Below are 22,161 nucleotides of genomic sequence, written 5' to 3' on the forward strand. Positions count from 1 at the left end.
TAAAAAGAGAGACTATAAATGTTGGCTGGTGTGTGCTGACAGCTGACGTCAATTTAACATGAGTTTGAATGTGATTGACAATTCTGAACGCAGGCAAAAAAAAAATCCTCAATTGTGTGTTTCTATCATTTGAACACGGGTGTGTAGCCATGTTCAAATGTTTTTTTTGTTGTTATTATTACTATTATTATAAATCCGTTGTCGCTTCCCTTCACCTCCTTTGTTACGGTGTAGCATTGACTGTTGTTTATGTTAACAGACATCTATACACAGGCCTATTGTTTTTTTTTCTTTATATATGACTCATTTTGGAGATGCGTGCCCTTTTTTTTTTTTTTTTTTCCTCCGGGGGGGGGGGGGGGGCTTTCGCACCTGCCCCCCAACATGTCTGCACACGTGCCCAGATACAAACAATAAGTAAAGTGAGACGATGCGAGCGACGCACACATGGCGGATTTGAAATCACCGAATTCTCCTCACAACGCGAGCGGCTAAGCAGGAGTCGACGGCTGCTCCGTCAAGTGGAACTACTTTGACGCTTATTCCCGTGCTTTTTTTCAAGCCGATCCAGCTCATGACTATTCATGCCGGAGGAGCCTGTGGACGTCGTCGGGACGCAGCGCATCGGTGCTGTGTGAGGAGAGACAGCGTGCCACCCTTGCATCTCTCTCACCGACGCGAAACATCGGCGCTTTGTAGGGCGAATCGGCTCTCGAATCGGCCACCGCTCGGAGGGGACAAGGAACCACAACAAAGGACGGCACACGGCCACGGAAGATAGGCCCCACGTATATATATATATATATATATATATATTTTTTTTTAGTCATTTTTATTTTTGAAGCATGCGTGCACGTAAGCGGAGTTAAAGCTGCTCGATTGTTTCTATTTGTCAAACGGGCAGATCGAGTAATATAGCAGGGGAGGATGTTATTGTTGTGTTCCTCCCGGAAGATGGACGAGACATATTGGGGCTAACCGAGCGAGCGGCGATCGACGTTATGCGAGAGGAAGATGTTTCGGATTCGGAACCGCCGCCGCGGGCTGTTTGAGATGATAAACGCGTCCCGTGGAATCGCATCTGTGCCGTGAAGCTTCAACGAGAAGAAAAAGCATCGCCGAGCACCGCAACCTTCAAGCCCTCAGAACGCCGCTTTCGCGATGTCCCAAGTGAGCTGACCGCGGTGCTGAACTGAACAATCGCCATTCAGCTGCCCCTCGAGCAGCTTTCTACCTTGATTTGTTTTGGGTTAGCTTGGCCCGAACAAGTTGGGACTCGCCCGGCCACAACGCTTTTCGTCACTTTCATGGCCGTGGCACGCAAAATCAAAACTTTGCTGACCGTCAACATCCTCGTGTTCGTGGGAATCATCCTGTTCTCGGTCTACTGCAGGATCCAGGACCGGTCCGAGGAGTTCGTCCAGATCGGACGCGCTTCTGAGCACAGGCTGCGCGCCAGACATGGGAAAGTTCCCAACTCGGTGGACAGGCAGTCGATTCTGCAGCGGCTCGAGAGGCTGGAGGACGTCGTCTACAATCAGCTCAATGGTAGGGGCGAGATGGATGGAATAACAATCACAATCGTGTCAACAACCTTTTAGGCTACTCAAGTCATCTTTTTCAAATATGAAAATAATGCAGGATTTCATACAGCTTCATCTCCTTCCTTGTGAAGCTTTGGAAAATGAACAATGTGAAACAACGTGCAATTGTGCTCCGAATTAAAGCATCTGAAGCACATCGTTTTACTAAGCTGTAGAATAATGCATTTAAGTACAATATAATGCATGTGCAGTTGATTCATGCACGTCGTGTTACAGAGATAATTGTCAACTTCTCACATGCTTTCATTTGATATAATCTTCAAAATATTAGTCACTAAAAATGATTGATCAAGCTACATTTTTTACATTATGTGCATCATCCAAATTTCTTTCTTTTGTACTCTATGTAATATACCCATTGTTGTTTCGTAACTTTACAAATCAAACACAAGCCCTAAATACGGTATATTGTTGAAGAGTTGAGCCAGTTGAGTCAAGTCGGTAATGTAAAGATCAAACAGTTTGTGATAGTGACCTTAAATGTTTAAGATGCAGTCAACTATGCCGGTCTGGCATACATTCTCAATTCATCATGTCATCATCAATCATGTGATGTCAATTTCCTCTCTCATGTTAAAGCTTGGCTACTGTCGGTTTGATGTAGTTCATCCTGGCCACCAGTAGAGAGCACAAATATCTCAAAAGCTCTTGAATTAACGTCTCTTCCGCCTGAACCTGAAATGCAAATTGGACAGTGCAATATCGTGGATGTCTGCCGGCATTGAACCATCACAATGTCAAAACAAATAAATCAATATTTCTTAACCTGCAGATAACTAAAACAAAAAAACAAAAACAAAAAAAAAACAATTTCGTTAACTACATAAAATAAAAATAAAAATGCTTTTAAAAAAATGAAAACGAACTGAAATTACATTTTATGTGTACAAACCTAAATAAAACAATAATTATAGCAAAAAAATGTCCTTCATTTTAGTCTTTGGTGTGATTTTTTTTTTTTAGTAGATTTATTTTGATAACAACCGGAATAATGACGTTTGAAAGTATGTCACACAGAAGTGACGTCATCTGGCAGCAGCCAATAGAAAAGCACCAAAAGATGACGTCGCTCCCATGCTGTTTTTTTTTTTTTAATATTACGCACAAGTAATATACATTATTAAAAAAAAACTAATACTAAAACGATCTAAAACTAAACTAGAACTAAGCATTTATTAAAGAACTAAAACTAATAAAAACTAACAGAACCAACCTGAAAACTAATTAAAAAAAATAACTAAAATGAAAAATTGCAAAACTATAATAACCCTACTGCTATATTACAAATAAAAATACTGTAGTATTTTTTCTAAATATGCAAAAGCACAAAGAAATTATTTGTACAATTTTTAGGAGTAAACACAATTTCTCTTCATAACATTATGTGGCCCTTGCGTCCTTCTGATTTTCTGTTATGTGGCCCTCAAATGAAAAGCGTTTGGACACCCCTGCTGTAGAAGCTGAATGGTATTTGACTCAATATGGCCGCATATCTGCATTCAACACGTGCCCTGGCCTTCCTTGTGTGGAATATGAATGTTCTCCCGCGCTTGTGACGCTTTTCTTCGGGTATTCCGCTCACATTCCAAGAAAAACAAAACAAAACATCATGTTAATTCAAGAGTCTGAATCATCCAAAAGGTGTTGTTGTGAATGCTTGTTTTGTCTGTATGTGATTTACGATGAGCTCTTTTCAGTATGAGGGTAAACGGTGGAGAAAATGGATGGACAATCTCTGCCTGCCACAATAAACTGTGTGATTTTTCTTCAGCTTATTAATAACAAACATCATTTTCAGTATCCGGAGGTCACCCCGTTTGTAAATTGTGATTACTTCTCATATTTGTGGACTAGCCGTGGCGAGAGAGAGAGAGAGACTCTGCGTGCCGGGGACTATTAGCATGTCGTAATCGGCCATTCGCTCGGTTGTTTATTGCCTTCCGATGGCATGTCAACGGTAGTTCCACCGAAGTTCAATTAGATTTGAAGGACGTAAACAAAGTCTTCCAATTGTACTTTTGATAGTTTCTTGATGGTGGACAAAGCCGACTCCCGACAAGAAAACAACAATTAAATCAGCGTTTGCTAGCTGCTCATATTCGGCATGACGCTTATCGGCTGTCAAAGCTCAGCTGTGGACGCTGCCGCCTTTCGCTAATCAGATCAAAACGCTTTAAGCTCGTTAACCAGCTTACAAAAACTGTGTTTTGACCTGAAGTAGTGCATTAAGCTCAACAGATACGATATCTCCTCACTCGTACTTGTTCGGCCTCATTGTGACCGTACGCACGTATGATTAGCTATTGTTAATCATAACTAATAGCGGTGTGCCAAAAAATGAGTTCATAAAAGAATCCAGATTCTCATTTATTAATCGAATCGAATTGATATTAACTCATTCACTCCCAACCATTTTCACTTAAATGTTTTCCTGGATTTTGACTGATTTTTCAAGGCCCGCGAAATATTATGTTCTATTGCTATAAAAATATGGAACATACCAAAAGAGAGATTAGAGTCTCTTCTTTTATCAGGGAAAAAAAAAAGTATATACCTATCCGTTTCCACTGTGCAGCAATTAGCAATAGAACATATAGCTAAGTTTCATCGTTTTTCACAATTCTGCTTAGAACTGTGGGGAAATCAGCTTGTTTTAACATGGCCTGGTTGATCTCTTATACTCTGCTGCCACTCAACCATTTTCTGCAGTAGAGAGACTGCATCAAAGCCTTCTCTATGCTCTGGCATAAAAAAACCCCAAAAAACCCCAAAAACAAACGTATAAATACGTCTTTGGGACACTTAAAACATTTAAAATGACGTATTTATACGTTTTTGGGAGCTAATGAGTTAACATCCAAAAATCGATTTTATTTAAATTAGAAATGAAGAAGAAGGGAAAAAGGCAGTTGTAGCTCACATGCTGTTTTTGTGGAAAAGGGCACTTGCGATACAAAATTAATAAATGTTGGAGAAAAAAAAAAGACACTTTAATGTCTGTAGATCATGACAATGTTGTGCATATCTGTAAATTGAAGCAGAAATCATTTGTCAAGTCAATTAATTTTGAATCGAAAATCGTTTGAATCGAGAATCGAAAATCGATTCTGAATCGAATCGTAGACCCAAAAATCGTCATCAAATCGAATCGTGAGACAGTCAAAGATTCCCAGCCCTAATAACTAATGTACTTGAACAAAGGCTGCTATCGGTACTCGCCCATCCATCCCGACTCAAAACATTTTGTGAACCGGATATCAGCCAGTGCTTGTGCTACCTCAGACCAGCACCGGATGTTTAATTGTTTGATCCCTCACGTACACCAAAGCTCTTTTCATCAGCCATGCAAGTCACCCTACGGCCTTCTTCCAGTCTGAAGGTGCTGATAGGACGGGCCCAGCTGCAGAACCCGATACGCTTCTTATCTAGAACGCCCAATTACAAGCCAAGAAACCCGTGCTACAGTATTACTATTCCAGGGCGCGGCCATCGCGCGATGATAAATGTCACACTTTTCCTTCTCCTGCACATCGATGCACACTCGATGCTCTGACTGTATCTTAATGATCGAAATCATCGCGTGCAGCAGTGCGGGTATGTATAACCCGGCGACAGCAGGGGCATCACATTACGGCACAAAGATGGCTGCCAGAAAGCTAAGATGGAATCGTGTATATATTTCCAATAAAGATATGTAGATGAGGCTCCGCTTGACAAAGCGTTTGTCTCGAGCAGATAAGAATCGATTCTCCTCAGCCTTGACAAATGGGGAGAATGAATTCAGCGGCTCACCTGAAAATCAGCCACTCACAGTAATGGAAGATGTTCAGAAAGGGGGAGTCGTGCAAAAAAAAAAAAAAAAAAAAAAAAAAAAGCTTCATCATGGCAGCCTGTGCAGGAATGACATGTTTGCCAAAGACGTGTGTTTAGGTGCACGTGCACAAACACACAATCACTCTTCATTAATTATGCTAAGGTCATTGTTGAATTTGAGTCTCGGTCTTACAAGGGCCGAATGCGCATCTTGTTTAGAACAGTAACATGGATTGTATTGAGGGCCACATAACAGAAAATCAGAAGGACGCAAGGGCCACATCATGTTATGAAGAGAAATTGTGTTGAGTCCTAAAAATTGTACAAATAATTTATTTGTGCTTTTGCATATTCAGAAAAATGCAACAGTATATAAACCAATTTATTTGTAATATGGCAGTAGGGTTATTATAGTTTTGCAATTTTTCATTTTAGTTTTTATTTTGTTTTTGTTTGTTTATTTATGTATTTATTTATTTATTTATTTAGTTGTAATTAGTTTTCATAGTGGTTCTGTTAGTTTTTATTAGTTTAGTTATTTAAAAAAATGCTTAGATTTAGTTGAATTTGTTAGTTTCAGTATTAGTACTAGCTTTTTTTTTAATGTGTATTACTTGTACGCAATATTTAAAAAACACCATGGGAGCGACATCATCTGAAGGTGCATTTCTATTGGCTGCTGCTAGATGACGTCACTTCTGTGTGACATACTTTCAAACGTCATTATTCCATTTTTATGTCAAATTATTATGTCAAAATAAATCTACTAAAAAGTCACATTTAAAATCATCCCCAAAGGCTCGTGCATTAAATTAATTACCAAAGACTAAAACGAAGGACATTTGTGCTATAACTATAGTTCATTTTAGTTTGTTTTGCAAACATAAAATGTAGTTTCAGCTGGTTTTCGTTTTTTAACAAGCATTTTCGTTTTTATTTTATTTCTGTATCAATATTGTTTTTTGAATTTTAGTTTTAGTGAACTAAAATAACCTTTAATGGCACCAGTTTTTCAATGCCCTCCCTTCTTACTTTGACCGTCTACAAACATTTTTCTTTTGTTTATTTTATTTGAACTGAGTCAAATGCCATTTTTAGCATATGTTGCGGGCCACTGAACAATGGACGGTGGGCCGCAAATGGCCCCCGGGCCATAGTTTGGATAGACCTGCTCTATATGCTTTACTTCTTTTTTTCGAGAGACGCTCCATGCATGGCCTGCAAACAGACTTCATTTGCTGTCAGGTTGTTTTGTGGACACAATCCTGATTCTTTCATTGCCTTTCTAGAACACTGTAAGTGACTTTTCGACCATTTATCTTCACTCTCATCCCACAATGATATTTCTTTCAGTCATAGAACAGAAGTGGAGGGCAGGGGTTAGCCAAAAAAAACAAAAACAAAGCTGGCATGCATTGCTCTGCTTCCAAGTCTCATGCAGAGACAGAGAGGCCCTCCCCTCTCATGTCTCCGGCTCTGGAGGGTTCTGTGTTGTTTGGTGACATGGTTGTGAAGCCAGATGGCTGCCCCGTGCCGTGAGTCCCGCCCATATTTGTCCAAATGCCACCACTGTGACTGGAGCAGGGTACGTTGAATGCCTCTCATGGGAAAAGATTGTTTTGCATTCAGCTCAATTAGAAATCTTCAGCGGCACTCGGTGATTTCAAGCCCATCCAAATACGGTCGGTGATTACACTGCAGTGAGTATGTGCTATTTAGCAGACATGAGTGCATCAGTAAATTTGTCCGGTGCATCATTTTCCAGCGGCTGGGCCACCCGTTCATTATAGTCCATCATTATTTCAATCCAAACCAAAACTGGCATTTTTTCTCATGACTTGGGTCATGTAAGGGTTATGTTTACTGTCATCTAGGGTCATGCAAGGATTATGTTTATGTCATGACTAGGGTCATGCAAGGGTTATGTTTACTGTCATGACTAGGGTCATGCAAGGGTTATGTTTACTGTCATGACTAGGGTCATGCAAGGGTTATGTTTACTGTCATCTAGGGTCATGCAAGGTTCATATTTACTGTCATGACTAGGGTCATGTAAGGGTTATGTTTACTGTCATCTAGGGTCATGCAAGGGTTATGTTTACTGTCATGACTAGGGTCATGCAAGGGTTATGTTTACTGTCATCTAGGGTCATGCAAGGGTTATGTTTACTGTCATGACTAGGGTCATGTAAGGGTTATGTTTACTGTCATGACTAGGGTCATGTAAGGGTTATGTTTACTGTCATGACTCAGGTCATGAAAGGGTTATGTTTACTGTCATGACTAGGGTTATGCAAAGTTTATGTTTACTGTCATGATTAGGGTCATGCAAGGGTTATGTTTACTGTCATCTAGGGTCATGCAAGGGTTATGTTTACTGTCATGACGAGGGTCATGCAAGGGTTATGTTTACTGTCACGACTAGGGTCATGCAAGGGTTATGTTTACTGTCATCTAGGGTCATGCAAGGGTTATGTTTACTGTCATGACTATGGTCATGCAAGGGTTATGTTTACTGTCATCTGGGGTCATGCAAGGGTTATGCTTACTGTCATGACTAGGGTCATGCATGGGTTATGTTTACTGTCATGACTAGGGTCATGCAAGGGTTATGTTTACTGTCATCTGGAGTCATGCAAGGGTTATGCTTACTGTCATGACAAGGGTCATGCAAGCGATATGTTTGGGTCATGACCCTGAGGTCAAGTGTCTGTTTTGAACTGATGTAACCAGCATCTAATTTCAACTGGTAAGACGCTATGTGATGTCAAGAATCTTTAATCTCTTTATCTGGTCAACAGCCAATCAGATAATTCCATGTCAGTCCTGTTACCCACATGTCCAGCCACAACCAATCAGATCGATTCGCGGTCTATATAAGCCTGTCTGAGAAGTGTGTGTTTTTGTCGGATTATTACCTCTGTTCCTCTGTGCAACTCCACAGCCCAAGTTAGCTTCGCGTCTCGTGATTCTCGATACATTTCCCTTGTTTCTCGTCTTAGTCAAGTTTGTTCTACGCCTCTCGATGTTATGCGAATAAAGAATTAAAATGTTATTTGGGTCTGCTTTTTTGGGGATCCAACTCCAGAACGTAACATTTTTAGTCTGTAACTCTGTCATTGTTATTTTGACCATGCTTCCGTCATCTCTAATTTACAGTTCATAGCCGGTATTTTAAGACCAGCAGTAAAGAACTGTTACAAGGGTTGCAGCAGTGGTGGGGCATCAGTAAATTTCACCGGTCCATCATTTGCCAGTCCAGTTTTTACGTGACAGACGCATGCTATATGCCCACGTCAACCTCTGAAAATATTTTCAAAAATTATCGTACCAAAAATTTGTATTATGAATGAATGACGTCGGTGTCGTCCTCTCCGCTCACTACTAAACGCTTCTGCACCTTCTCGGTCCAACCTCGCTTACTTATAATGTCATTTTTCTCGCAACTGTTAGGACAAACGATGAGAATTTCATTTTTCACTAACTCTAGTCGATGGATAAACATCCATAAAAATGACTTATTTTGACTTTGAATGTGCCGTGTATATGCAATTGTGATATCATGCTGTTTGAAAACGATCACAAACACTCGCCCGGCGTTGCACCGCGCCCCCAAAGTGGGGACCGCCTCCCTATGGCACTGCTGTACAGTTTGATCAGTATCTTTGTATCATCCGCGTTGCGTAACCATCCCAGGCAATCGGTGCTAATCAGAACAACAATCCAGCTGTCACATGGTGTTAGTTTTGTCTGTCAGTCATCATTCATTCATCAGTTTTGCTTTCCGTTATCCGCGTTGGCTTCTCCTCTGCTTGTAAGAGCTCAGTCGTGTCCTTGTCCAAGTGAGTGTCTTGCAGCTCTGTCATTGACAGGCAGCGTAACGATGGCCGCCGGATGGGGCCGAGCCGTATTGGAGCCGCTACTGCCGCCATGCTGCCATCAAATGTCAATCAGCTGCCATTCTATACATGCTGCTCACCTAAATCTGCCCACTCTGTCTGCATCCACCTCTGATCCTCTGTGTCTTTTTTTTTTTTTTTTGGCAGGTTTAGCAAAACCCATGGGGCTGGTGGAGGGTCCCGGAGGACTCGGTCAGGGGGGAGCTGCCGCCTCACTTGGGGAGGACAGCCGTGATGCCGAGGGGAAGTACGAAGAGTACGGCTACAATGCTCAGCTGAGTGACAGGATCTCCCTGGACAGGAGCATCCCAGACTACCGGCCGAAAAAGTATGCACGTTGTCAGTCTTGTCACCGTTTTCTGGAATGTCCGTTGTGCCTCCATCAACAGCTCAGCAACTGCTGATCCAATAGGTTTTTAAGTCTTTGACCGACAAAAACGTTTAACAACGATGAGTAAAATCACAATGTATGCCGCCATAAAATTTGCTCCCAATAACGTGTAAATACATTTTTTTTAATGTTCTACGTGTCCCAAAGACGTATTTATACGTTTTTTTTGTTTTGTTTTTTAATGCTAAAGCATACAGAAGGCTTTGATGCAGCCTCTCACCTGCAAAGAACGGTTGCAGAAATGGTAGTTATTACACAAATGGCCAGCAGAGCAAAGGAGATCAACCAGGGCCATGTCGAAAAAAAAGCTCAATTACTTCCAATTTTGAATAGATTTGTGAAAACTGATGAAACTTAGCTCTCTTCTAATGCTAATTGCTGCAAAACGGAAACAGATAAAAACATACTTTTTTTTTTCCTGATGAAAGAAGAGACTTTAATCTTTCTTTTGATAAGTTCCATGCTTTTATAGAAATAGAACACAATATTCTGCGGGCCAAAATCAGTCAAAATCCAGTAAAACAGCCGGGAGCGAACGGGATTGCAAAATGTGAAAATGGCGGCGAATGAATGAGTTAAATGATGTCAACTATGGGTTTTTATTTATTTATTTATTTATTTATTTATTTATTTATTTATTTTTTAAGCAATGGGCTGTTCGCCATCTAAGTGCAGCACGTGCTGATTGGTCAATGAGTTGTGGAATCAAAAACCCTCTCTATCTATAGCCAGCAGATGGCAGCATTGTATCTCTTTTCAATGGTCTCAATGTGTAAGAAATTTGATGGAACAGAACGTTTTCAAGGATGACGTCAATGATCAAAGTTTTAAAGTTTTTTTTTTTTTTTTTTTTTTTTTGATAACACGTGGCAGTAAAAAGAGTTAATTGGAGACCGACATGACTCCAGCAGCAGTTAACGGGCTTTATATTTGTGACAACACATTGAAAAAAAAAAAAAAAAAAAACTGTCTGATGCTTTCATTAGTGAATAACACAACCCTCCTGCAGTACAAGGTAACATTGCGTTCTACATTGTTTCATTTCAATCAGTATATCTATCTCATTTATCCTTTTGCCAAAAAAAAACAAAAAAACAAAAAAAACAAAAAACAAAAAAACAAGCTGTCCCCTCATGCTGCGGGAGAGTTGCAGATGGAATGTTGCATGTATAAAACACAAAAATTCAAATTGACCCTTGTAAATGTAAAATGTAAAACGGCTCCTTTGGGACATTCCTGCACAGCGGGTGGTTTATGGCGATAATTACGTGCAGGCTGCCCTCAGCTTCTCGGCGGGATTGTGTGGATTACAAACCTGCCTGAATTGCAAATGAGGTTGGAACTCAGTTGTTTACCACAGAAATAGTTGAGTTCTACATTGGTCAGCTTTTTTTTTTTTTTTTTTTTGTGAAGTCAAGTGTCAAGCACGGGTAATGATTGGAAACAATCACCAGTCGACTCTGTGGAGTGATTATGGTAGTTTGTCCTTTAAGAAGACAAATTCGCTGGTTGTGGAAGGAAAAGGTCATGCTGGCAATGAAAAGCAGGTGGAAACGAACTTAGCTATTTGTAGGCCAGGGGTGTCCAAACTTTTTCATTTGAGAGCCACATACAGAAAATCCGAAGGACGCAAGGGCCACATAATGTTATGAAGAGAAATTGTGTTTCGTCCTAAAAATTGTACAAATAATTCATTTGTGCTTTTGCATATTTAGAAAAATGTTACAGTATATAAAGCAATTTATTTGTAATATGGCAGTAGGGTTATTAACTCATTCACTGCCAGCATAGGAAAAATATATATTTGACGTCTTTCGCCGTCAATGGCAGTGAATGAGTTATAGTTTTGGAATTTTTCATTTTAGTTTTTATTAGTTTAGTTCTTTAAAAACTTAGTTTTAGTTTTGTTTGTTAGTTTCAGTATTAGTATTTTTTTTAATTTTATTTTAAATGTGTATTACTTGTACGCAATATTTAAAAAACACCATGGGAGCGACGTCATCTGAAGGTGTTTTTTTCTATTGGCTGCTGCTAGATGACGTCACTTCTGTGTGACATACTTTCAAATGTCATTATTCCGGTTGATATCCAAATAAATCTACTAAAAATCACACTTAAAATAATCCCCAAAGGCTTAATTACCAAAGACTAAAACGAACGACATGTTTGCTATAATTATAGTTAGTTTTGGAAACATAAAATGTAGTTTCAGTTAGTTTTCGTTTTTTAAAAAGCATTTTCGTTTTTATTTTATTTTGGTAACAATATTGTTTTTTTTTTATTTTAGTTTTTTCATTACCGGTAGTTTTAGTGAACTAAAATAACCTTTAATGGCACCTTTGTTTTTCGATACCCTCCCTTCTTACTTTGACCATCTCCAAACATTTTTGTTTTGTTTATTTGATTTGAACTGAGTCAAACGCAATTTTTAGCATGATGTCGCGGGCCACTGAAAAATGGACGGCGGGCCGCTAAATGGCCCCCGGGCCGTAGTTTGGACACCTCTGTTGTCGGCCTACAGGCAGAAAAGTAAAAATCTGAACAGCACAGTATGTATTCTATTCTTTCTAGGTGCACAACACGAGCCCTACTTTTGAGATTTCAATAGCTCAGTTGACAAGGTTAGCAATCCAGTGAAAAAGCAAAAAAAAAAAAAAGGAAAATGACTTTAAGCACACATAAGCCCATCATAAATGGAACGACCAGACAATGGCATTTTCCTCAAATACGAGACCCAGTGGTCTCCTGGCAACAGGTCATTTTTTTTTTTAAATGATTTGTTCTGCTTGAGATGCTTTGGGTGAGAGCTTGATGCATGCAGAATTCCAAACTTGAATGGCATGATCACTCGCAACAATGTGAGTGCGAGATGGAACAATGGTTATAAGAATCCAACAGCCAACAAGAGACTTCTGAGGACTGTCGTACTGGGGGGCAACAACATTTCATTCATACTGCTTTATTCTAAGGAGAAACTCGTCAAGACTGGAGGCAGGAGAAGGGCTATTGAAAGTAAAAAAAAAAAAAAAAAGCTGGTTAATTAATAAAGTCAGCAGAGAGTACCTCTGGTGTAGAAGGGGTTTTAGGAAATTCTTTTTTAATTGACTTTACAAAAAGAAGAAGAAAAAAAATCCGACACAAGGGAAATGAGGTTTTGGGATTTGGTGAAGTGCCTGCTTCCGCTATTAAACGGCGACTACTTTGTTCTCTTTCATGGTAGTTGTACTGCTGGGATCACATTCTGCAAGCTACTCTTCCTCATATATACAGTACCTCTTTCCGTTTGAGCCCTTTTCCAGAATTTTTAATTGTTCTGGTTTGAAACAGGTCCAAAAGACACCCCCCCCAAAAAACAAAACCAAAACAAAACAATGGTGGATATTAGGAGTGTGAATTGCCTAGTACCTAACGATTCAATTCGTATCACGATTCACAGGTCACGATTCGATTCGATACCGATTAATCCCGATACGAATTTATAAGTCGATTGTTGCGATTTTTTTTCATTCAAATTTAGAAAATACTATTCAGTAAGCTTGTAGAGTGTAAGATTTATATGAAAATGTATTATTTATTTATCTGAAATTTCAGTCTTATAGAGGTTGTAATCTGTTTCATGTTTGAACAGCATTAAAATAAAATATTAAGGCTTAATGTTCCGTTCATATAACATTCTTCCATGCTCAAGGTGCGAATCCTAACCCGAAGTCAGACGTTTTGTTGAATATTTTTCCATTAAAAATGGAAGTTTAAAAATCGATTCACACACACACACACACACAAAAAAGGCAATGATGATAAGACGTTGAATCGGTAAGACTACCGAATGAACAATTCTGAGCTCTTAAAAAAAAAAAAAAAAAAAAAAAAAAAAAAATCGATTTTTTTTTATTGAATCGATTCGAGAATCGCGCGATGTAGTATCGCGATATATCGCCGAATCGATTTTTTTTTAACACCCCTAGTGGATATAGAAAATTCCTATTCCTATTTCAATTATTACATATCACAATTACAAAATAAATATATTTGTAAAAAAAAAAAAAAAATTGAGTTGTTTAAATGTATACATTGGCACCTTTTTTTTTTTTTATTATTATTTTAAAATCTCTAATTCTATGGATAATGTCTACAAATGCTGATTTTCTTTTGTCCGTCTTTTGTAACGGCTGTTAGTTCACCTCTTTAGAACTCAGTCAATCAGTCCAGTCAAAATGTGTTTAATGTGTGATCGAATTCTGATCTGACAGCAATGGTGTCAAGAGTTTGGAATGACTGCCTCACAGTTCTGAGGTTCAGGGTTTGATTCTGTCTGCGGAGGGTTGCGTGTTCTCTGCGTGTTTAGGTGACATTTCTGTGCGTAGTTACTCCCACATTTCAAAAACATACACGATGTGGTCAATGAAAACTCTAAAGTGTCCACTGGGGTGACGAAATTCTATTTTCAGTTCCGATCAGTGATTGTGCCTCATTGGAGACAGATGATGACGTATCATCTTCTGTCTTAGTCTTTTAATAGAGGAGTTGATGTGAGCCCTGGCTGAGCGACATTTGCTGCTTCTTTTCAGGAAAGCATATAATCCCCCAATCACTTCCCGCATGCCCGTTTTTCTCTTTTGCCCTTCACGTTCGGGCTTGACACCAACAGGGATTTAAGTAGGCTGTATTTGCCGTCCTTGGGCCGTGGCCTTGGTCTGATAATGGCTTTTGGGGCCATGGGAGGAAAAAAAAACAAAAAAACCCGATAAAGGCTGAAATGACGGTAACACTGTTCACGGAACAAAAATATTTTAGCACAGTCACAAATAGAAAAATACATTTCTATAATTTGATCATATTCTTTATTACACATTTATATGTCTGTGACTTGATTTACTATCTAGTTTGTCAAAAGTAACATTCAATAAATTGAATACACAGCTGGTGTGCCGCCCCCAAAATTCTTGGACATGAAGTTGTTTTTGTGTAGGAGGCTGACAACTTCCCAAGCTTGCGCTTTTCAGCTATTCATTTATAGTAGATATCTCCTGAGTGGATTTTACAGAGGGTGAAGTGTCTTTATATGCGGCCATATTTATGGATTAGACCAGGGGTGTTCAAACTTTTACCTCTGAGGGCCACATACAGAAAAATAGAAAGCTGCAAGGGCCACTTTGATTTTTTTAAACACATTCATTGCCAGACCAGCAAAAAAAAGAAGAAGCATCATTTGACGTCTTTTTCCGTCAATGGCAGTGAATGAGTTAAACATGGTAAAAATCAATGAAGCAATTATAAATTGTTTATATAATGTACAGTTACTTATTGAAAACTGCTAACCCCGGGTTTTCACCGGATGCGGTTGCGGTGCGGTGCGTCTTGACTGCGTGCTCCGGTCGCGTCAATTTTTTGGTCAATCCACACCGGCTCCGCACAGCTGCGGTCCGGCAGCTCCGTCGCCGCCCACTTCCCAACGTGTCTCGCGGGACCGTTTTCACAACGACAAACATACAGAAAGTCTGTGCTCAACAGAGAAGCAGAAAGAGAGGTGGACTTCTTTTGATTGAACCTTTTCTTCTTCTTCTGCTATGAGATTCCATGCAGCATCCTTTTTTTGGTTGTCCTTATAAAAAGGATGTGCCGTGTCATATGTTATTTTGTGGTTTTCCACCTCCAATATAAACCTCTCCTCGTCCATGTTCGCTGGTGTCTAAACCGTGAATGAGCACATGGCCCGGCGACGCCCACGTCACGTTTTGCTGAAAAGCTTGCGAAATAGGAGCTGGCGAGTGTTTTATTCTGAAAGGTAACCGGAAGTTTATTTTGAAACTGCCTCGGTCTTCCTGTCCCGCTCGATGTGTTTTGTGCTAGCTTGCCATTTGCCGGAGGCCTACCGCTGCGGCGTCCGGCAAAAATAGAAAATAGGTCTATCCTTGCGGAAGGCCAGCGGCACACCGCAGCTGAGACGCAGTCGACACGCAACGCACCCGCAAGCGGTGTAAACTGCACCATTCGAATGAATGGAATCTAATTGCTTGCGTCGCCGGACCGCACCGCAACCGCACCGCAACCGCATCCGGTGTAAACCCGGGGTAACAGTCACAAGGCAAATAGTGACCCCTGTGTGCCACTATAATAGATTCGCCTCTCCACTGAGCAGCAGCTGAATCCCAACTTGACATTCTGAACCACAACAAGAACAATCGGTAGTCAACTGACCACACTTAAGAACCATTCATTTAATGTGATGTTTTCACAAATTGGACCTTGACACTAAGCAACAAGTGGATGAAACTATTTTTACTTCTGAAACTGAGTTATTAGCTGCAAATGTGTGTCTTTGCGTAGCTAGAAATGTTTAATCCACCCTCTATGTATTTTTTTTTTTTAAATACAGCATTGAAAAATTATTTTTAGCATTTGCCGCGGGCCGCCAAAAAATGTATGGCGGGCCGCAAATAGCACCCGGGCCGTAGTTTGGACACCCCTGGATTAAACTGTAACCATCATGGTAGTGCACTGGTTGTAGTTTAATGTTGAAATCAGCATGGACAACTAGCTGTGGGGAAAATATCCAACAGCTGGGACTGCAAGCTGGCGCAGGTGGGAGATGGGGGGGGCGGTGTCTTTAAAATTCATCTTAATCTGGCGTTCGGTTTCTGTCCAAGCTTGTTCTTGGTCAAATTATGAGTGCCGACCATTGAGCTCGGGCCCATTTCAAGCAGATGAGTCAATCACTCACCATGATGAAGCTTTACAAGACATGCCCACCGGCGCAGATGAAAAGTGTGACCGATGTCCTACGTTTGGATGCAATAACGATAGGAAATGGAACATTGTCAATATACGAGTTCACAAGTCAAATCGAGCCTCACCAACTCAGGTCAACCAGAAGAGCTTAATATGTGGTTCGTGTGCGACATTGTCATAAAAATTCTTTAACTAATACATCTACCTAAGTCAGGGGTGTCCAAACTACGGCCCGGGGGCCATTTGCGGCCCGCCATACATTTGCTGGCGGCCCGCGACAAATACTAAAAATAATTTTTCAATGCTTTTTATTTAAAAAAAAAAAAAAAAAAAAAAAAAAAAAGAGAGAGGGTGGTTTAAACATTTCTAGCTACACAAAGACACAAATTTGCAGCTACCAAAAGAAAGATTAAAGTCTCTTCTTTCATCAGGAAAAAAGTATGTTTCTATCTGTTTCCGTTTTGCAGCAATTAGCATTAGAAGAGAGCTTAGTTTCATCAGTTTTCACAAATTAATAAAAATTGTAAGTAATTGAGCTCTTTTTCTACATGGCCCTGGTTATTCTCCATTGCTCTGCTGCCACCTGCTGGCCGTTTGTGTAATAACTACCATTTCTGCAACCGTTCTTTGCAGTGGAGAGGCTGCATCAAAGCCTTCTGTATGCTCTAGCATAAAAATAAAAAACGTATAAATACGTCTTTGGGACACTTAAAAAACGTATTTACACGTGATTGGGAGCAAATGAGTTAATGGTTAATGAACAATGAAAAAAATGTGAAAACATCACATTAATGGTTGTTAAGTGTGGTCAGTTGACGACCGATTGTTCAGAATGTCAAGTTGGAATCAGCTGCTGCTCAGTGGAGAGGCGTATCTATTATAGTGGCACACAGGGGTCACTATTTGTCTTGTGACTGTTAGCAGTTTTCAATAAGTAACTTTACATTATATCAACAATTTATAATTGCTTCATTGATTTTTACCATGTTTAACTCATTCACTGCCATTGACGGAAAAAGACGTCAAATGATGCATTTTTTTGTTGTCTGGCAATGAATGTGTTAATAAATAACTAAAAAAAAAAAAAAAAATCAAAGTGGCCCTTGCAGCTTTCTATTTTTCTGTATATGGCCCTCAGAGGAAAAAGTTTGGACACGCCTGACCTAAGTCATGCAACAGAAACCAAATATGTGTACAGTATAATTTTGGCCTGCGCTTCTGCAATGTGGTGCCTGACTGTGTAAAGTCAAACTGTGATGCAAAACGATTCCAAGACAAACTCACGGCCAGATTTGTCATTGTATTTATACACTTGGCAGGGCTGATTGAGGGAGGCCATAGAAAAAAATCTGTGAGAAGGAACAAATAAGAGTTGCAGTGGGAGAGCATATGCGCATAAAAAAAAAAAAAAAAAAAAAAAAGACTGAAATAATACATTTGGGGAGCATCGGTCATGTTTATGCTTAAAAAGAGAGGCTGGAGCTAGGGGTGTTAAAAAAAAATCGATTCGGCGATATATCGCGATACTACATCGCACGATTCTCGAATCGATTCAATAAAAAAAAATCGATTTTTTTTTTTTTTTTTTTTTTTTTTTAAGAGCTCAGAATTGTTCATTCGGTAGTCTTACTGATTCAACGTCTTATCATCATTGCCTTTTTTTTTGTGTGTGTGTGTGTGAATCGATTTTTAATCTTCCATTTTTAATGGAAAAATATTCAACAAAACGTCTGACTTCGGGTTAGGATTCACACCTTGTGCATGGAAGAATGTTATATGAACGGAACATTAAGCCTTAATATTTTATTTTAATGCTGTTCAAACATGAAACAGATTACAACCTCTATAAAGACTGAAATTTCAGATAAATAAATAATACATTTTCATATAAATCTTACACTCTACAAGCTTACTGATTAGTATTTTCTAAATTTGAATGAAAAAAAATCGCAACAATCGACTTAATTCGTATCGGGATTAATCGGTATCGAATCGAATCGTGACCTGTGAATCGTGATACGAATCGAATCGTCAGGTACCAGGCAATTCACACCCCTAGCTGGAGCCATGTTTTAAAGTGGAGGCACGCTGCATCTAAAATGTTTTCAAACTCACAAAGCTTATTTTGCTAGCTTCTGTAAATGTGGACTGATTAATATAGGACATGTAAAGTCCACAAAAAATGAAGTTTTGTATCAATTTTATGAATGTATTAAAATAACATAATTGCACAGGTCTTGGACTAAAATAGGTAGTGTTTTTTTTGGTGGGTAATGGTAACGTGAGTCTAAGGATGGTATGAGCAGACAAAAACAGACAAACACAGGTACATGCCAATTTAAATGATTCTGGGCAAGGTCATTTTAGATAACTAAAACTAACGGAATAACAAACATAAATTAAAAAAATATTAACGAAATAAAATAAAGACAAAAGTGCTTTTTTTTAAAAGACATTTTATGTTTACAAAACTAACTAAAACTATAAAATAATTACAGTGAGAATATCCTTAGTTTTCATCTTTCAAGCAGCAGCCAATAGAAAAGCACCTTCGGATGACATCACAATTACAAACATTTCTGTTTCATGTCACAATAACGTGTGCACAAAGCTGGGCCTACCTCAGTGTTGTTACACGTAAGGATTGATAAGGAAATATCGAACAGGTATGATCATCACAGTTGCCGCCCTTTCCGTTTTCCGAGTACAGGAACAGGATAACGTGTCGGGATAATCTTTCACAGATATCTAAGAGTGTAAAGAAGAGGCTCGTGTGCACGCTGCTTAAGCCGCTGGCAAGGGGAGAGTAAACAAGCTATTGTGAATCACCGTGACCTCAAATCACCGGTTTGGTGTCATGTATGAAATATGAATGTTTGCATCATTATATGTTGACAACAGACACGCTTGCGAGGGAAAGGAGAACGTAAGCTCAGCACCATGCTGGGATCCACCTGGTGGGTCGCCTTTCCTGCCTTGTCCTTCGGTTATTTTGATGTCCCCATTCAGCAGAGCACCTGCAGAGTTTGACATGGCAGACATGCTGTCTTTGAAAAGAACACAATCACGGCAATGTTGAAGTAAATTTTGATTTTTCAACAAAACAGACCATTTTTATATGCTGAACTGTGATCACACAATTCAACTCAACTCAACTCAACTTTATTTATAAAGCGCTTTAAGAACAGGGATCGTTCGGATTATTATTATTATTTTTTTTTTTTTTACACGATTACATTTTTTTACATTACATTACTATTTCATCCTCACCTCCAGTGTGTGCGATCAGCACAGACTGACTTACCCTTGACAGCGTTCTGTGAGACGAGTTCTGGTCCGGTGTTGGATGAGAAGAAAATAGTCAGGCGAGTTGGCTGGGGTCACCTAAATAAAGCGTTTTTCTTCTAAAACAATTTGTGTTCAAAAGAGCGACACATTTGCATCACAACGCAATCTTTGTGAGACAACGCAAAGTTGTTTTGAGAGGGAACGCAAAGTTGTTGTTTTTTTCGCCTACCATGTCACCTTAGCTGCGCCGTAAACACTTCCGGGTCATCTTCCATGTGAACAAAAAGCGACGTGTAAACAAAGCAGTGGAAAAATACATGCTCCATCCTCGTCGCTTTGGGAAAGCTTTCCCACTGTTTTGTTTCATGTTTACAAACGTTCCACCCTCGTCGATTTTGTTCACATGGAAGATGACCCGGAAGTGTTTACGGCGCAGCTAAGGTGACACGGTAGGCGAAAAAAACAACTTTGTGTTCCCTCGCATGCAATCAGAACGCAAAGTTTTTTGCGAGTGCACGCAATCTTTGCGTTGCGATGGAACACAAAGATGTTTGCGAGGGAACGCAAAGGTTTTTTTTTCTTGTTTTTTTTTCTACCATGTCACCTTCGGGCTCCGTAAGGATGAAATAGAGATTCATGTCAAAAAATCCCAACAATCCCTTTAAGGTCACATTCAACTCATAGGTTTGTTTAGACTAGTTTCCTCCTCTAAATGTGATGTTCTAATGTAGAGTACAAGTGTTCCATTTTTTTTAAATATATAACTGTGTCTCAACACTGCAGCTTCATTATCTCTATAAAGACTCGCTATTGCTGAAAACACGCGAAAAGGACTCTGAAGCAGTAAAATTGGTTCGTCAGCTGTTATGTGAGGGACCTAATTGGAGCAGCGCGGAAAGATTCCGACTTTGTAGTGTTGTGCGCGTTCGCAGTATGTATGAAACTCACCGAAAGGCTTCTTGCATGTCAACAGTCTTTAGTTCTGACTTCAAAGTCAAAGTGTATGTGAGAAGAAAACATTGAACTCAGCTGAAAATGAAAGGGAGCTTTGACTTGAATGAGGCATGCAAAGACTTGTTTGCTTGTTTGAAGGACATGATGGGGAAAATATATTCAACACACGTGAATGCTGTTAATTTTAATAATTGGCCCAGCATGGTTCAAACTCCAGGCAACTAAAGCGGCTTGGTTAATTGCCTGCACAGAACTAGAAGCAAGCAGCGAGGCCATTGTGATGATCGCAAGGGCTTGCATCAAAACTGAGGCTGCATCTAAATTAGGCACTTTAGGTCAAACGATGTCAAATACAAGATCTGTTTCAACAATTGTTAACGTCATTATTATCAAATGGTAATAATGTCAAAATGATCTTTCCAGATGCAAGCAGCTGACGTATCCCGAGGACCTGCCTCCGATCTCTGTGGTGTTTATCTTTGTGAACGAGGCTCTGTCGGTGATCCTGCGCTCCGTCCACAGCGTGGTCAACCACACGCCAGCTCACCTGCTCAAGGAGATCATCCTGGTGGACGACAACAGCGACAGCGGTGAGCAACGGCGCAGCAACGCCCGTCGTGCTGCTTTCATTTATTTATTTTCAAGTTTGAACGTTAACTGACTTTTTAAACGAATGGATCGAATAATTTTGGAAACTGTGGCATGTGTTCAGGTTGTAATGTGGGATTGAGGTGTTCCGCCGAACACCCGAGAATGACCCACCGAACCTGAGGTTCGGTTGAAGCTAGGTTAAAAACCACTGTTGGAGCTTCTGCCGCTTCGCTCCTATGTCAATCTCGTCGCTAATCGTATTTCCGGTCACTTTAATGGACTGGATGTGCTGGTTTCTGTGGATCTCACTCTGCCTCATCTATCCTTCCCTCCTTCCTCTCTTTAGTTTTTCCTCTGGTCTCTTGAGATCTCTTTAATTTGTTGGAATTTAGAGGCTTCTGGTGTTGGCGTAAGACTCTGATTTTGTAACCATGTGGAAGGAAGGAAGCGTTTGGTCGGTGCTGGATTTTACTTTGATTTATCTTTCTTTTCATTGACCTTTTCTCTGGTCTCCTGACCTTCTGAACCTCACGACTCTGGCGAGACTCTGAAGTATCCGGTTAAGGTGAAGGGTAATGGGATTTTTTATTAGGTTTTAGGTGAATTAATGAATATAAATTTACACGTATTTGCATGCACGCACGCCCACAAATGCACACATACACATTATAAAAAAAAAAAAAAAAAGAGAGCATTGATGATAAGACGTTGAATCAGTAAGACTTCCGAATGAACAATTCTGAGCTCTCTTAAAATAAAAAAATAAAAAAATTGTATTGCTGGTCTGAGCCGTATTTGACCATAGCGCACGCAAGAAAATATCTGGACCACAAGCCAATCAGGGGGCGGGCCCGCCTTCCAAATGAAACCCTTCAGAGTCCATACAAAATGG

General features: G+C 39.8%; 1 protein-coding gene across 5 annotated transcripts in view; it reads left to right on the plus strand.

Annotated features, from left to right (window-relative positions):
* The first annotated feature begins 396 nt into the window (after nucleotides 1–396).
* The window catches only part of galnt9 (polypeptide N-acetylgalactosaminyltransferase 9), an 88,064-nt gene continuing 66,299 nt past the window's right edge, over nucleotides 397–22,161 (plus strand). For 2 of the 5 annotated variants that reach the window (XM_077521289.1, XM_077521288.1), the window contains exons 1-3: nucleotides 398–1,548; nucleotides 9,464–9,644; nucleotides 21,102–21,268. In XM_077521289.1, coding sequence (XP_077377415.1) covers nucleotides 1,308–1,548; nucleotides 9,464–9,644; nucleotides 21,102–21,268 — 589 coding nt within the window. In that variant the 5' untranslated portion in view covers nucleotides 398–1,307. Of the gene's footprint in view, nucleotides 1,549–9,463; nucleotides 9,645–21,101; nucleotides 21,269–22,161 lie in introns of all 5 variants that reach the window. The other 3 variants (XM_077521287.1, XM_077521292.1, XM_077521291.1) reach the window with 3 other exon arrangements.

Source organism: Festucalex cinctus, chromosome 5 (assembly GCF_051991245.1).
Source record: "Festucalex cinctus isolate MCC-2025b chromosome 5, RoL_Fcin_1.0, whole genome shotgun sequence".
In the NCBI taxonomy this organism is placed as follows: domain Eukaryota; kingdom Metazoa; phylum Chordata; class Actinopteri; order Syngnathiformes; family Syngnathidae; genus Festucalex; species Festucalex cinctus.